The sequence below is a fragment of the Amblyomma mixtum genome, chromosome 7, assembly GCF_055824585.1.
Source record: "Amblyomma mixtum isolate Tamu chromosome 7, ASM5582458v1, whole genome shotgun sequence".
NCBI classification, from domain to species: Eukaryota; Metazoa; Arthropoda; class Arachnida; order Ixodida; family Ixodidae; genus Amblyomma; species Amblyomma mixtum.
In genome coordinates, this window is record NC_143018.1 from 44,376,574 (window position 1) to 44,392,758 (window position 16,185).

General features: G+C 43.9%; 1 protein-coding gene and 1 long non-coding RNA gene across 2 annotated transcripts in view; one reads left to right on the forward strand and one right to left on the reverse strand.

The window, feature by feature from the left end:
- Positions 1-195: 195 nt before the first annotated feature.
- The window catches only part of BicD (Microtubule-associated protein Bicaudal D), a 30,045-nt gene continuing 14,055 nt past the window's right edge, over positions 196-16,185 (forward strand). Inside the window, exons 1-5 of the mRNA XM_089552410.1 lie at positions 196-548; positions 1,767-1,907; positions 3,352-3,576; positions 6,983-7,232; positions 15,703-15,810. Coding sequence (XP_089408536.1) covers positions 318-548; positions 1,767-1,907; positions 3,352-3,576; positions 6,983-7,232; positions 15,703-15,810 — 955 coding nt within the window. The 5' untranslated portion in view covers positions 196-317. The remainder of the gene's footprint in view (positions 549-1,766; positions 1,908-3,351; positions 3,577-6,982; positions 7,233-15,702; positions 15,811-16,185) is intronic.
- LOC149335848 (uncharacterized) lies at positions 13,083-14,284 on the reverse strand. The gene is made up of 3 exons (XR_016284114.1): positions 14,087-14,284; positions 13,796-13,863; positions 13,083-13,244 (listed from the first exon to the last, which is right to left on the reverse strand). It is a non-coding gene; the product is annotated as an uncharacterized LOC149335848 (long non-coding RNA).

Sequence of the window (16,185 nt, forward strand, 5' to 3'; positions counted from 1 at the left end):
TGCCCAAGGACCCAGCGTGACTGTTTTACTTAATAAACCTGCATTCGTTTTAACACTTAGAAAAATAATGAGAATACTTAAAGACCTATTTTGCACTGTTCTGTGCACATTTGTTGTGGGTATATATTGAGTTTAGGCAGCTTTTTACCAAAAGTTTGCGGAAGGATACAACCACGAGTTGGAAGGGCACTTTTTTCCTGTGGCAAGATGGAGTCGTGCCAGAGCTTTGCTACGTTGATGTGAGTTCCCCATGGGTGTGATTTCGCCCGAACGGGGTTTGGATCAACGTTTGAGGCGCACACGGAACATTTGACACCATGGACACCAGCGCCGGGCTCAAGGAGGGCGATCTGCGAGCCGAAAATGAAGCTCTTAAACTCGAGTTGGAGCGGCTCCATCGCGAGCTCGCTCAGACCAGTCACGAGAAGATCCAGTCGGCCCAGTACGGTCTCGTGCTGCTCGACGAGAAACAGGCGCTACAGCAAAGGTGCGACGAGCTGGAAGCCATGTACGACACCACGAAGCACGAGCTGGAAATACTTAAGGAGGTGAGAACCACTTAACGCGTGTTTCCTCTCTTTTTGACGTTAGTAGTAGTAGGCGTGGTAACCGGTTTGGCCCGATTTCTTGATGCGATAGCAAATTTTTCCTTCGTTGCGCCTTGCGTTCTGCGTAGCATTGTGGCGGGCATTCATTCACGAAAACCCTGCGCGTGTGTCGGTCCTATCTGCGCGGCACGATGATGCTTGCAATCGTCGCGGTATTAGGGTTAGGCGATGCCGCCGGTTCCTTAATTTATTTCCTCTTGTATTTCTGCTACAGCGTTTGTGCGTTGGCGACTTGGCGGCCTGGCGTGAAGGTCAAGATGCCGATTCAGTGCTTGACCAAGTGGGCTCGTCGCTTGTGTTTGCGTTTCGTTGGAGGCGTGTAGTTTTGGTTGTTTGCCAGCATTTTTCAGTCTCCGGGACAGCGCGCCCGAGGTGCGACACGGAACACAAACAAAAAGTGACGTCCTCCGGAAACGCGAGCACATCTCGCGGTCGATCTCGCCGAGCAAACTCTGCAGTGTTCATTTTGTGTTTCGGCATCGGAAGTCGTAATTAAGGGCGCCCCCAAACTTGGTGAGGGACCTCCGAGCGCATGTAGGTCGCTTGGAAGTGCGATGGTGTGACACCGAAACCGTACTGTTCCGAGCATTCCTGTCTACGTTTCTTTTTTGTGCGCACTGTTGGCGTTCTGCGAAAAATACTGAAGCTTTTTGTCTTGGATTCATTAAAAGTGTTATTTTTTTATGCGTGCGTCCCGTTTGTTTTTTAAAATCAAACTGAAAAACCATGTCTTGCGGTTGTAAAATCCACGCTTGCTTGCTGATGTTGATGCTGGTGGTCACACGGCCTTTCTCCTTTGAGTGGGGAAATCGCACCATAGTGGATCAGGCCTTTAAATACTTCTGACTTTCAACATTGCGTACTTAACTTGATGGGGGAACATGTTTAGTATTTTTTTTTACTCAATTTCTTATTCTCACGAATGTTCTGAATGAGGATGCTGTCCCCCCCCCCCCCCCCCCCCCTTTTTTTTTGATTAAAGAGTAAAGTATGTGTCACACTTGGCAAAAATTCACTGTAGATGCGCATAAAAAGGAAAAAGAGAATGTTATGATTGAGGTCACCTGCGACCAAGGAATTTTGTGCTGCTTACAACTCTCATTTTGCACTGTGATGTGGGAGGCTAACCTGTATTCAATGTGGTGGAATTGTTGACAGGCTCTCGCCAAGGTGCAGACAAGTCAGAAGGTGTCTACAACCACAGGCATTGAACAGGAGGAGAGCCTCCTCCAAGAAACTGCTAGCAAGGAAGCCTCGCTGACCTCTTCACTTCAGGAATTAGAAAAAGAGCTCAAACAGGTAAAGGCCCCCCTTCTTTTTTCTTTGTGACGTATCTGAAGTGCCTTGTAAAACTAGCCTCGTCTTAATTGCATTGAACATGTGTTAAGAGATTTGCTTGAGTTAGCTTTGTTCTGCTACGAGACAGTCGCCTCTCTCACTGCCAGCTTGTAGTTTGGCACCATTTACTAGCCACCTCAGTCTCTAAAGATGACAGTTATCCGTCAGATGAAATCATAATCATTACTCATTACTCTAAAGAACAGTCTGCCAAACAATGTAGCTAATCATTAATGCTGAACAAACCATGTACTACACCCTACATGGAGGTTTCATTACTTTATCCTGGGACCCTGTAGGCTTGGAAGAAATGTGAGCATTGTGCTTTCTTTGTACATTGAAAAAGAAAATAATTTAAAGTGTTCAGCGATTTCAACCTGCAGTGTCTTTACAGGTCATGAGGAGTGCCTAAGCAATGAGGACTTGATAAAAGTTAATGGTAGAACCCTCATGGCTCCGGTGATGGCTTGCTTACCTCGGCTGGATTCTTGGAACAGTTCTGTAGACATAAGACGTCAGGGAGCCAGCCTTGATTGCTGTATATGGTAGAGTAAGTTTCATAAGACTCTTATTACATTGTTTGGCTGGGCTCCTAATCGATTCATTGTTAATATATTGCAGAAGTAGAGCAAGTTCTCATTGTCGTGTATGATGCAGTGAATTATGATGCAGTGAATACATTGTGTAGAAAATAAAAAGCACCTCATTGGAAATATTTTTCTCATGAAGGGAAACATAAGCTTTCACACATTGCACATTGCAATTCACATCATTGCAAATTGTTCAGAATCATCCACATAAACTAAATAATGGGCACATTGTGTGCAGGTTCTTTGGTGGCTTCTATAGACATGCACATTCACATTAAAGGGAACTTAATCACAATGCAAAATACTGCCATGAGCTGAATTTGAGAAGTGACCATAACATCAGCACAATAAAAGGTAAAGTAAATCTTGAATTCACGTAACAGCAACAAGAGGAAGCTTTCATTACTGGGGCCACTGGCAACATCTCAAGAATCAAGTGTCAGATCATGGCAGAGGGGCTACACATTAGTGCTGCTCGCTTTTGTCTTGTGAAAAAATCAGCCATGCGCATTGACTAGTCTTTATACATAACCACACATCTGTTAGGAAATGATTTTCATCCACGGTTGTGGCATTTGTGGCTCAGGTTTGGTGTCCTTTGGTCAGAAATATAAGGCGTGGGGGGGTTGTGGCGTTGTTATCTTAATGGCCATTTTGGAGGGATTATTATCCATTTGATTTCAATCTCGTCCTTATCAAGACTGTGCATAACCGGGGGAACCGTTCCAAGCATTTCTGCTAATGTGATGTTTTTGTTTAATTTATTTGACTGTGTGCCTGAGCATGGTCTTATCCCTTGTTTAACTCTTCTCCAGGTTCGTCAAGAACTTGGCCGAGTGTTGGCTGAGAAAGAGCGGCTGCAAAACGAGAACTATGAGATCATGAAGCATGGAGACGTGTCTGACTGGGAGCGCAAGAACCTACGCTCGGAGCTCAAGGACATGAAGCTGAGGGAACAGAGGCTTCTCACAGACAACAACGAGCTTGAGGAAGAGAACATATCGCTGCAGAAGCAAGTGTCGTCACTGCGGTCATCACAGGTGAGCGCTTCCTCCAAGTTTGTTGTGGGGGTTCTAAGTGTGTTTCTTTGCATTCTTGTGACAAATGCAAAATAAATTGAAATTCAAAATTGAGTAGTGCTGACATGGCAGCTGAAAGATAATAGTGTACTTTCTGCCACAAAACATTGGAACTGGTCAGGTTTCAGCGTTCATCAACATGTCCTCTTTCTGAGTGTCTGTACATTGGAGTGATGGGCAACATGCTTGTGTTTGAGGTTAAAGTCATTTCAGTGTTATTAGAGAGTTTTAGTATTGCGAGCTTTGCGTAATTGCGTGCATAGCGGAATAGCCGCTCTAGAGTGCGCATGCGCAGAGCGCTAACGGGGAAATAGCGTTAACGTGCACACGCAATTTCCAGAAGTTAGCGTTGCGGCTTTTGCGCCCTTAGCGTGATAACATGGCGGTGTCCTTCCAAGTGAGAGCCACCCGCTTCAGCCGATTCAGTTTGCGGGACGCGAGTTCCTGGAAGAATGTTTATTATAGCTCCACTTCGTTATCCATTCTCCTGATATTGTATGAAGGTATCAAATGCCTAAATGCTCCTTTCTCCGGTAACAAAATCAGGCGACTGGGTAGCGAGGTGGAGGGTACAGTAAACGTTTTTCTAAGAACTCGTGTCTGGCAAACTTTTCATCCCCAATAGCACATTGTGTAGTGTACCAACAGCAGCAGCTGCCAGTTGTAGATTTTAGTACAGCAGCCTAAGTAATATCTTTATTACTGCTGGCCCATGAGATATTAAGAGCTTCGCAAATTAGTTTGGTTGCATTTGAACTATCAGTGCACAAATGTTGGTTTTTGTGCACAGTTATGTTCAATTCTGTACCATTAAAGTCCCTACACTTTCTTATGCTTGAAGCTGCCACCTTTACAATAAGTGATACTGCTTCTTCCATTTTTTTTATTCTTTTGCTAAGCAGAAATCGCTGTATATGCAGATATCTTTCTCTAACAGTGCTGTAAGCTTGTGTCGGGTTCTGTGTTGAAATTGTGTGTGGAGATTTTACCCCATAGACATGTAATCCTGTGTTGTCCGGTGTATCACCTGTGATGCATTGTGTAAAAACGTGAATGATTTTCATTTCTGCTCGTTGAACTGCATTAATTTTTAACGTAATTGAGAAGTGGCCTTTTATGACATACGTATAATCAAACGGAAGTCAAAATGTCAGCTCCCAGAAATGCAAGAGGCCTGCGATCATTCAAAATCTAACGCTAATGTCAAAACAGCCTAAAATTTCTGTGCTCGTAACATACTGCATTAGCACGTAATGGAGCAGCTTTGAATTTTGCATTTTGCTCCTGATTACCTGTGAACAGTTTATGGTGTTAAGACATTCAGGACTCATCAAAATTAATATAATTTAATTATTCCGTAAACATCTTTGGCTCTCCTAGCTGTTTACTTTTCTGCCATGAATAGACCTTTAGTGATGTAATCCTGGAAGATCGTATGTTTTTTATCCGATATTTGATGTCTAGGCATTACAGGGATAAGTTTTCGGGGTACCTTGCTGGGTACCTTCCTTTACTAGAAAACTCTCTTCAGTAAGGGATACATAGTTTTAAATACTTGGTGAAGCAAACCCTCTGTATGAGCATGGCATTATTACATTTACTGGACTATAGTTCTCATGCCCTTAATGTGTGTTAACAACATTACAATTTGTGGAAAAAATGTTTGAAAACAAAACCTCCGTGCTTTGTAAGATACGGCCAGTAAGCTGTTCAAGTCACTTAAAAAAAAAAAAGAAGAGTGTTAATTTGGTACCAAAGATATGTTCTTATTTTTCTGGTCGAATAGTATCAGTTCATGTAGCAGTGTTACAGGCGCAGCAGCGTTCATGGTTAGTCAGACATGAAATTTAGGCAATGAATACATGATGACATGTTATAAAAGGAGTTGAATGATCTGTAAACTTCAGTCGTTTGCATTTCTCGTGGGCAGCGTTTTATTGCCTTCTCATAAAGCATGAAGTGGTTGCGGACCTTTGTCGGAAATGCTAGCTGTCCCAGTTTGCTCAGTTGGTAGAGCTACTGCCCCCTGGAGGCGCTGGTATCGGGTTTGAACCCCAGACCAAGAAGAATTTTTCTTTTAACTGCGAAGTATCTGTGGAACCTTTGTAGCTTTCCTTTGTGGCTCTACAGCTGCACTTGGGTGGATGCCAGTGAGTAACTACTCTGCTATTATAGATTGTGTAGATTGTATAGATTGTGTGTAGGTGAGCTGCAGAGTGCTGGAATGGCACACTGTTAAAAAGGTGCACATTTGATTGTGGGTAGTTCACTATAGGTTGTGACTATTGTGTTAAAATGTCGTATTGCTGTGTAGATGTGTAGGTTCATGTTTTCTGTTATAGATTGTTAATGTGAAGATGTCTTAAAAAGTTTGAATTGAGTATGTGCAGCCAAGCTTACTTATAATGAACTGGATGGTGATATGGATTGTGTTTATTACATCCGAAGTTCATAGTAAGTGGACTTTCATATTGCAGCCAAAAACACAAAGTACGGCATAAATAGTATCTTGTTTCTTAATGAGTAACTTAGAGTGTTTTTGAACATTTTGATTTGATAATCACAGCGCATTCCTTAGAGGCCCCTGGGAGGTACCTCAAGGAAGTTGTTCATTGGATCTAAGATGCAGTCCCATTCGTTTTTTTATGACTTTTGACGGCAGCAGTGCCTTCATTTGTAAAATCGAGTGTTCATTATTACTGTGGCCATTATAACGACTGTATATGGTAGGTTGAGGTGTTTTTAATTAGTTCTAAGCCCGACTTGAAGACGCAAACAAAAATTGGAGAGGACAGGCACTTGTCCTGTCAGGTCTTTATATCTTCTTTCCGTGCTAAGAACTACCTAATGAATGTGCACCATCTAGCCCTGTTGACAACATGGCATTGAGACTGTGGGTTGTTGGATTGTATTTTGCAAATGCCCGAAAGCCGTGGTGGCTCAATGGTTTGGGCGCTCAGCTACCGAGCTGGAGGACCCGGGTTCAATCCTGGTTGTGGTGGCCGCGTTTTGATGGAGGTGAAACGCAAAAGGTGTCTGTGTGCTGTGCGATGTCTGCATGTGTTAAAGAGCCTCAGCTGGTTTAAATTAACCTGAAGCCCTCCACTGTGGCGTCCTTCAGAGGCCTTTTGTCGCTTCTGGACATTAACTCCCTCAATTTACAGTTCATAAATTTGTGTGTGAAACAAACATAAGGAGAAATGTTCTCTTTGAATGCCAGCTGTACTGAACGAATATGCGCCAATTTGCCAAATGATGTGTTGTTCTCGAATTGTTGGATTGTAGATTATGAAGTTCCAGTTCTGCTGATGAAACTAGTGCAGGCGGAAAGAGCCTTCTTGAATCCCTGCTTTGTCTCTGGTCGTAGGTGGAGTTCGAAGGTGCCAAGCACGAGGTGCGCCGCCTGAAGGAAGAAGTGGAGTCGCTCAACGCGCAGCTCGAGGAGCTCGGCTCGCTGCGGCGCATCGGCGAACAGCAACTGGAAGAAGCCCTGGAGGCGCTTCAGTCGGAGCGGGAGCAGAAGTACGCCCTCCGGCGGGAGCTGGACCAGCGGCTGACGGCCGAGTCGCCCGTGTTCCACCTCGACGGACTCTCCTTTGCGGGCTTCCGCCTCGGAAGTAAGCGTTCCCTTCCCCCTCCTCTCACGCACCGGATGAGTGTCCGCGAGGCGCCGACCATGTTGCATGCGGGCTCTGGTTTTAACGCGGGGAGTGAGTCGCACTGCACGAAAAGTAGTCAGGGGGGTGCATCACCGTGCGGTGGTGTTTCTAAGCTGCCGCCGTCTTCTCCCCGGCCTGCTGCTTCGCAGTCTTCGAAGCCTAAGAAACGCGGCGTCAAGTCGCGTGCTGAGGTGTCTGGTTGTGCTGTGGGTTGTGGTGGTGTGGTGTTGCCGCCCGGATCACTGTCGCCGTGTGCTGTCTTGTCCTGTGGTTGTCGTGGTGTTCAGCTTTGCTCGGCTGCCACCTCTGCATGCGGTGGCTGCGTTTCCAGCACTGTAGGCATCGCTCCATGCACCTCCTGGGATACCAACTCGTCCGTGGACTCTGGAGTCGACCGGGACATGTCTCCTCAGCATTTCCATCATACTACACACACTGCTTGCCGCAGTAGGACCCACCGCGGTTCCGGCGAAGACCACGGGAGACCCTTTCCTTGCTCTTCATCTAGAGGCATTGTGCACCTTGCTTGCGGATCATCACTTTGCAATGAACGCGGCATACACGTGCCAGTTTGTGGTCAGTTGCGAAGTTCATCTTGCTGCCTCCATGATCAAAGTCCCATTTCCAGCCACTCATGTGAATGCACAACTTTTAGCCGCAATGTTCAAACCTGTGACTGTCCACAAGGAAGGCATCATTCCAGGTTAGCTTCCAAGCTGTTATCTCAGAACGCAAATCGACGTGGGCAAATGACAAGCGCTTGTGAAGCAAATAGTGTTGATTGTACTCAAGGTAATCACAGTAATGGGAACAATGCCGCACATTTACCTTCCAAAGCTGCACAACCTGCACATGATCAAAGCGTTGAGTTCTTTGCGCACAAGTCAAAGCTGCAGTCGCACAAGGATCCTTCTTTTTCACAGGCCGAGTGTGAACAGTCTGACCCCGAACTCTCTGGTGAGAGTTTGAGTTTCGACATAGTTCGTACAGAGAATAATGCCTGCAAGACCAAAATGTCAGGCAGTGATAAATCAGATTGCAGTCGTGAACCCAGCTTGAAAAAAGTTGACGGCAACGCGTCTGAAACACCTCGCAGCAAACAGCAAATTCAGCTTACTCACGCGAAGAAAGATGACACGCACAGTGACGAAGGCTTTGTCGCAGAGAGCAGTCAGAGTGAAGGCTTACAGAAGCGCCTCTTCGAAGGTAGCCGCTGTAGCTCCGTGTCTTCCATCTCTCCCATACTGTATCACGAAAGCTTTCCAGAGTTTGACTGGCCAGGAGGTGCCTCAGTGGAAGGTAGTGTCATAGGCACTTACCTGCCGCGGTCGCGAGCAGTTAGCAGTTGCTCGGCGAGTACCGTTTCCGAGAGTACAAAGCAGCATTCCTGGCACTGCAGAGGCCGCAAGGCGGTGTGCAGGATCTCATGCGCCATGGTGGACTATGTCTTCGCGCCGTGAGATGTGTGGTAGTGCCGCTCTGTGATATTTTAACTTGAATGCTTTATTAGCCACTTGCTGCACAAACTTCTGTTTTTTATTTGAGCCCACAGGGGAGCGCAGTTTACTGCTGTAGGCTTTGGGCTAGCTGTGTACTGTGACCTGACAGTTGACAGCTTTGAGGATATAGCCGCTGGCGATGATATCCTTGGGTCATTTGCACTTAAGCCCCGCACAGGAATGTTGTTTTGGAGTTCGTTTAGCATAGAATAATGCCTGGCATCAACACGTGCCCAATTTTCATCCATGTAGGAATGGGAAATGGCTGTCCTCATAAATCTGGCCATAAAAAAGCACGGCGAAGCAGCTTACCTACACCAATGCCACCATGTAGCATCGTGCCTAAAACAGAGGTTCTCAGATTGGGTTCTGCAGAACTCTTGAATTCCTTGGAATACTTTTTGGGCTTCCTGAGAAACTAAATCCATGCGTGCCTGAACCCCCACCTTCCCTTTGTGCACTTTATATTGGGAGTGTCCATAACTATAATTGCTCGCCGACAACTGTTTCAATTTAGAGCCGATCACTGTTAATTGAATTTAAGCATTCTTTCTAGGGGCCATCCGAGGCAGTATCCACAATGCAGAGGGTGCTAGTTGGGCTGAAACACTTATCTCCGCCTATATATGTTCTTTGGTAGCTATCAAATGCATAGTTTTCTGCTTGCGTAAGCCTGTCCCGTTTTCAAGTAGAATTTCTGGACAGGCTGTTAGCAGTAACTATCACTAGTGGAGTTAACTGAATAAGCTTGCTCTCATGCAGTTAGCTCCTCACTTGGCGGCCATTTTTCATTTCTCCTGGATGAACCAGGCAAGTGTTGGTGCCAGATGCGTTGGTCAGAGAAGTAGAATGCAAAGCGCTGTGTTTCTGTGGTGCTTGGGCATGAGGAAGCAATGCATGTTTGCGGGGAATTCGTTAATGCTGTCAGGAGATAAATGCAGGCCTTTTCATATGCCAACGGAACAGCTGTAGCTGGTCGTAGGTTTTTTGTACGGTATGTTTTGAAAGCTGGTGGATAATTTAAAGGGGCCCTGTGACTGACAGAGCATGTTGTTCTGATTCTTTGTTTTCATATATGGTGGGACGTGACAGTGCCTCATTATCTGTGAAAATGGCTAATTGGCATATTGAATGGTATCTTAATATGCTCCAGAAATGCTCTTTTCCTAGTTGATGCCACTGCACAAAGTTCTGACAACAGCAGTGGGGTAAATTAAATCTGTATGCACCATTTGAACAATTGTAATTGGCTACGAAAGAAATGTCGCGTTGCCCCTATAAATCTTGTACCTTGCTGTATCAACTGTCGGTAATGCTGTAGACTCCCTTCAAGACAGACATACTAGGACTTTGAAAATTTGTTCAGCTTATTCCGTCTGGCGACATGCAAGCATGATTAAGGTCTCTGGTTTCCCGCGATTCTGTGAGAAATTGGGGATTTAAGCATTTTTTTTTTGTAGGATTGTGAGTCATGCTTCCATTTGCCTCTTTGTTTTCTCTAGTGACTCAACTCCTTTTAGTGCCTTCTTCTTCTCAAAGACTCGCACCACCTTCTTTCCATATCCATGGCCTCCTTCTCGTGTCTATGTGCCTGCACGCTCAGATTTTGTCCCAAGGACATTAAAAAGTTGGCTTCTTTTACTGGCTCTAAAGCAAAGCGGCAAAGTTTGCTTTAGCTACCTTGAAAATCTCGTAAAATAGAAAATTGTTATTGTATTTATACCTTGCTTCTGAATGTAGCGCGAGATGCATTCTGGAGCAATACCTGACGTTTCCTATGGAATTTCGCGGATTTTTCGTTCTCAGTTCACAGAATTAAAAATTTTCTGCTGCAGAAAGTTAGGGGTCTTAGGTACAATGAGAACATGTCGGTACCAAGTGCCTACATCAGAGTGAACCAGGAATGACACGAGCATAGATCAGAAAGTGTTTGCAGGGAATCATATAAAGTGCTCTGAACTATTTCCATTAATCCTTGCGGTCCAGCAATCATTTCTAGGCTTAGCCTTTTCTACGACAAAAAGTTACATGTGCCTACGGTTAAGGAAAGACGTATTTCAAACCCCGTGTTCAAGGAGAACAAAATTGGTCAAACTGCATCCCTCACAAGAGGGCAACAGTAATTATCAACTGCCCTTACAAGCTTGCAGAAAACTTTTGAATTATGCTCTTGCCTTTCTCATAAATCTCCTCGTGTTCTCTCTTCTTTCTTTACATAGTGCATTCACAGGAAGTTGTGTAGTTTATATTCACGATATTCTTTTTGCATTGCTTTCATGGGAAACTGAACAAAGTAATAAGGGAGTAATTACTCATTGGCATCCACCCGAGCGCAGCCACACGGCTACAAAGGAAAGCTAAACAGCTTTCTCAGAAACTTCGTAGTTAAAGAAAAATTCGTCCTGGTCCGGGGTTTCCTTTGTAGCCGTATGGCTGCGCTCGGGTGGATGCCAATGAGTAATTACTCCCTTATTACAAATCTACTCCACCTTGGGGGTTTCCCCTAAACATTTGACCAAAACTGAACAAAGGTCATCTAACTGCTCAGCTTATCAGAAAATGGGGCTTGACAGAGTTTGTCTTAAAAGGAGTCTGCAGTTGTATGATATTTTATTGTATACATGCAGCTCGTGCTGGCTGGGGTGCTATCTTATCATAGCACACTGGCTTGATTTTATCTATATTTTTCATCATGTTAGTGAGTTTACTTTTTAGTTTGAGCCCGTGCAGTCTTTGTTTGAGTTTTGTCTGTTTTGTTGCAGTTAGCTGTGATATAGTATATATATATATGCCCACATTTTTTGCAAGGCACAAATGACAGCTTTTATGGTGTTTTGGTTGTGGCATTATTGTTTCTTCTTTTTGTTGAGAAGGGTGTCATTTTTGTTTCGAAGTGTTAGTATTGTTTACCTTATTTTGTCTTACACTAGTTTCCATATGGAGTCAGTGATGCTTTGTGTATATATATATATATATATATATATATATATATATATATATATATATATATTTGTGTACATACCCTCTGGAGGTTGTGAAGTCTAGCTCCAAGAGCTGAAACATTTCATTATTTTTCCATTTTATTGGCTTTACCCATTCCCAAGTCTTGCATTTGAGAGCACTATATAACTGCACATGGCATTGTGATATTCCCTAGCATTTTAACAACTGTCACATAAATACACAGTTCATGTTTGGTCACTGCCTTGTACAAGGTGCCCCCTGTTTGTCTGGGTGTATGCAAGTTTTGTGCTGTGCACATGCTAAGTCTTTTCAACTGCTAGCAGGTTGATGGTACAGGGGTCCCATGGTGTCGGGGAATTCAGTGCCAAACATAACATTTCAGTTCCGTAGTGTAACGGCTCCAGCTTTCCAAGCTGTCGTTTGCATAACGTCTTGTGTGTCGATCCAGCAGCATTCTTGCTCGAGTGTTGTTTCTGAAAGGCAGCTGCAGTCAGGTGTTGTTCTGCTGCAGCGTGCAAGAGATAAGGCAGTTTGCTGGGATAGGGATGACCACAGCCGGCACTGCGTGGGGATATTGAGAGCATTGTGAGAGGCCTTTGTTCTGCATTCCAGGTATCCAGCTGAGTCGGGTAATGATAAGAATGAGTCTGCAGTATGCCACTTGCATGGCTTAGACAAGCCTACTGCACACTGTGCTTTCATATGCGACTTTTAGTCGCTGCTTAGTGAGCTTTGTAAGAACTGTACTTTGTTTGGTGCGTATGTGATAAGGACATGATGCTTTTGTACTGAAATATTTTTATCCCTTGTATAAGACAGTGCAGGTCTGTGCAGAAATAAGGTACAGCCTGTTAGGCTTAGCCTTTTGGCTCCTATGTGGGAAGGTGCATTGCCATTTTGCCAGGAAGCAGGGTATTTGTTTGCAGAGTTCGCATTTGTGTGTCTGAGCATGGCCACCTCACGAGGGCATTTTCTTTATACTAGTGAGTGCCATTTCATTTTACGTTGGTCATTGCTTGATTTCATTTTACGTTGGTCATTGCTTGTTGTTGCGCACAAAGCTTTCTCGAAGCTGCTAAGCAGCATTTTTAGTGAACGCGGTAGACGTTTTGTCATTTTCTTGCATGTGATGCAAAATAAAGCAAGTTTCTCGTTGCACGTTCTTGTCATGATTGCTCCTTAGCTGCAAGAGGCACAGCCTCTTGGTGAGTTGCCAACTGGATATGCCTGCTGCAGCCGCTGTTTGTGTTACTAAGCAACTTGTTAAGTTTATACCCATTTTAATTCGTCGTCGTTAGTTATCAGTGGTTCAGTAACTCGGATAATCAAAAAGAGAGACAAGCGGTTAATTTGGAAACGACACATTGTGAAGAATTATCATCGGTTTATTTTTCTTGTGATAAAGATTGTATTGAGCCTGTTGAACTGTATGTTGTCCAGGCGGCCAGCTGTTATGGATAAGTCAGCTTTGTTGTCTTCATTTTTCATTTTCTGCGACTTTTTTTAACTGCAAAAGAAAGTACATGAGTGAACAATTCTGTTTCCACTTCGGTGGAATCCATTTCCTGCTTTGTAATGGAGCTTTGGAAACAAGGATTATATGGTGTGGTTAGGTAGCTAACATGGCCTCTAACATATCATAAGTTCTTATGTAGTAATTTATTCAGAGACTGAGCCATTTGGTAACTTCCACTGATTAACTGAATGGCTGTTTCATTGGAGGACCAAATATCACGTCACTCCGGCTAGAAGGTAGCACTGGGAACCAATTTTCAGTGATTTAATGCTAGTATGTCACGTCGTCTCTTCACGGAAACACCAGTGTTCTCCTGTCAAGGTTAGCCACGTGACCTGCCAGTAGAAAGCACACATACCACAAATGCACGAAACCACTGTTGTTCTGTCCCATGGTAGAAGAACACTACTTTAGTTCATTTGTACCAGATGTGAATCATTCTTAGTTTTGTAATTGTTACGGATTGCGAAAAATTTTTCATGACTACATGCACTTTCATTGCACTTCAGCTACTTTCACTCATTGAAAGGTGGGGTACTCACTTGTTCAGCGAACCACATTTACCTTTTGTGTATTTGGCCCTGATGCTGCTACACCAGGATCGTCAAGTCTGCAATGAAGGAATTTCGTACACTGGCCACTCTTATTCATGACTGTAGAATAGTACAGCTCTTACTTCTCAAACAGGTTCTTGCTAATAAAAATTTATAACGTGCTTTTTCTACGGTTCTTTGGACTTGAAAGCTCTGCTGGTGATTGCATGAAGCTAATCTGGGTCCAGGGTTTTGAATTTCGCAGCTTTCGCGTGAAGACGGCAGCAAAAGAGGTCTTACCTCAGAGCGGTGTGTCCGGGCAGTCTGAGCATTCTCCGTTCCAGTGCTCTGCTTTATCTCTGTCCACTCTTATCCTCAAACACCAACTGCGCAGAATGCTTATCAAGCTTCATTGTCGGCTTCCCTTTCAAGCGCTGCTTACTTGCTTCAGATATATCTGCTTTTCCCGCTTGCTTGTATCAGCTGTCCCGACCTTCACTTGCCATTTTGCTGAAGGTTGCTAGAACTTTTCCGTATTACTTTGTGATTAACACGTGTGCAAAGTTGTTCATTGTTTTTCTCACTTGCTCAGAACATAAATTCAGAAGCTGTATGAGTGTTGCGGCTTACGTCGTTTGAAATTTATATTCTACATTGTTTATTTCTTGTTGTCTACTGTATGCTGGCAAAAATAAGCTTTTTGGTGTTAGAAGCCGGCTTGCAGGTGTGCTATGAGAAAAACCTGAATAGGACTTTGCATATTCTGCTGTGGGCTACTAAAGTTTGGCGTTACAATATTTTTTCGCATCAAACATCAGCAAGTTCCAAGCTCTGCCTGCGACTAGTTTCAAAACAGAGCTTTTAATAGCAAGATAAAGTTTTTGAAACATTGAGTTAGCTTTGAATCTAAGCAGCACCTTCACCCTTTTAATAATTATGGAAGTAAGGTGAATAGATGCTCAGCTTTGAATAAGAGCACTCACTAATTGTAGAAAAGATCAGCTTTAGGACTTCATATGTGTCTTTTGATGTTTTATTGCCAGCAGCCTTGTTGTTGCATGAACTTTGTAGGGTCAGCTTGCATTGTCAACCACGTCGGAATAGTTGGTAGCTTGTTTGTGGATGCATATTGCTAAAAGGGTAACCATGAGTTGTACCCTGGCATTGGGTTCACTGGACTTCTGCTCTTCGAGCTAGTTTGTCTCTGGTTTAATGCAAAAGTGATGTGAAGCTAATTGTGTTACAGTGCTTGAAGCTCAACTCAGCAGCTTCTGTAGAAATAAATAAAATAAGAAACAATCCAATGCGCTTATTGACTATTGTGATGGGATGGCTGCACAAATTACTCAACAGATTGATTCGTAGCTTATTATACCTCCAGATTTTTTGCATGGAACCTCTTTCTCTTCTTGAACCAGGTGCTCTCACTCTATGGAATGAAATCTAATCATGTTAGATTGTCATTGTTGTAGTCGGTGTACATTTAGCAGTCTCTCAGACAATTTTATTAAACGTTTGCTATTTTCATTGGCGTAAGTAGCCAATAGCTGAATTGTGTGTTCTCCTGTATGAGTTATGTGTGAAGGCTTGCATGAAATTGTCAGTTTTTCTGCGTCACCTGTGATGTGCTCGTAATATATATTATGTTATATTGCTGTATACACCATGCTTACTTTTTAAAAGAGCACACAGACTGCCAAAATGTATCCACGTCAGTTTCATTCCGGAAGCAGCTGGAAACTCTCTGGATGTGCGTGGTCCTTGATGATGTGACAGCGATATCAACATCTTTCTAAGCAATAAGCAATGCTTTTTAATTTTTAGTACCTAAGAAGCACTCTTTTCTTCGATCATTTGGTGGTGTTAATGAGACGTATTTAAGGAAGCCCATTTTTTCCTCTCTGCGCATCGTGCAGATGCTGGTCAGGATGAGAACAACCGCGTTGAAGACGAGGATGGCGACTCTGGTGCACCTGTGCTCAAGCAGATTGAGGCGGACTTCATCAACCAGCCCATGGAGCCGAGTGAGTTTTGTGATCAACGTGACCTCATTTACAGCTGCACTGAACGACAGAAAGTGGTTTACGGCACGACGATGGGCTTATAACGAACATTATGCTCTGAGAGGGAATTGTGCTGCTAGAAGTGTTCCGTACTAATTATGCAGACTAATTACATAGACACACACAGGAACTGTTGCGTTAATGCCATTAGAAGGGGACAGCTACCCAGAGCAAACAGAAAAATAATGCGTGTAATATGTAACAGTGAACTTGCATGCTTGAGCAACTCTGAAATTACAACTGTTATCCTCTCTTCACAAAGATGGTTTGGTTTGTAAGGGTTTAACGTCCCAAAGTGACTCAGGCTGTGAGGGATGCCGTAGTGGAGGACTCCGG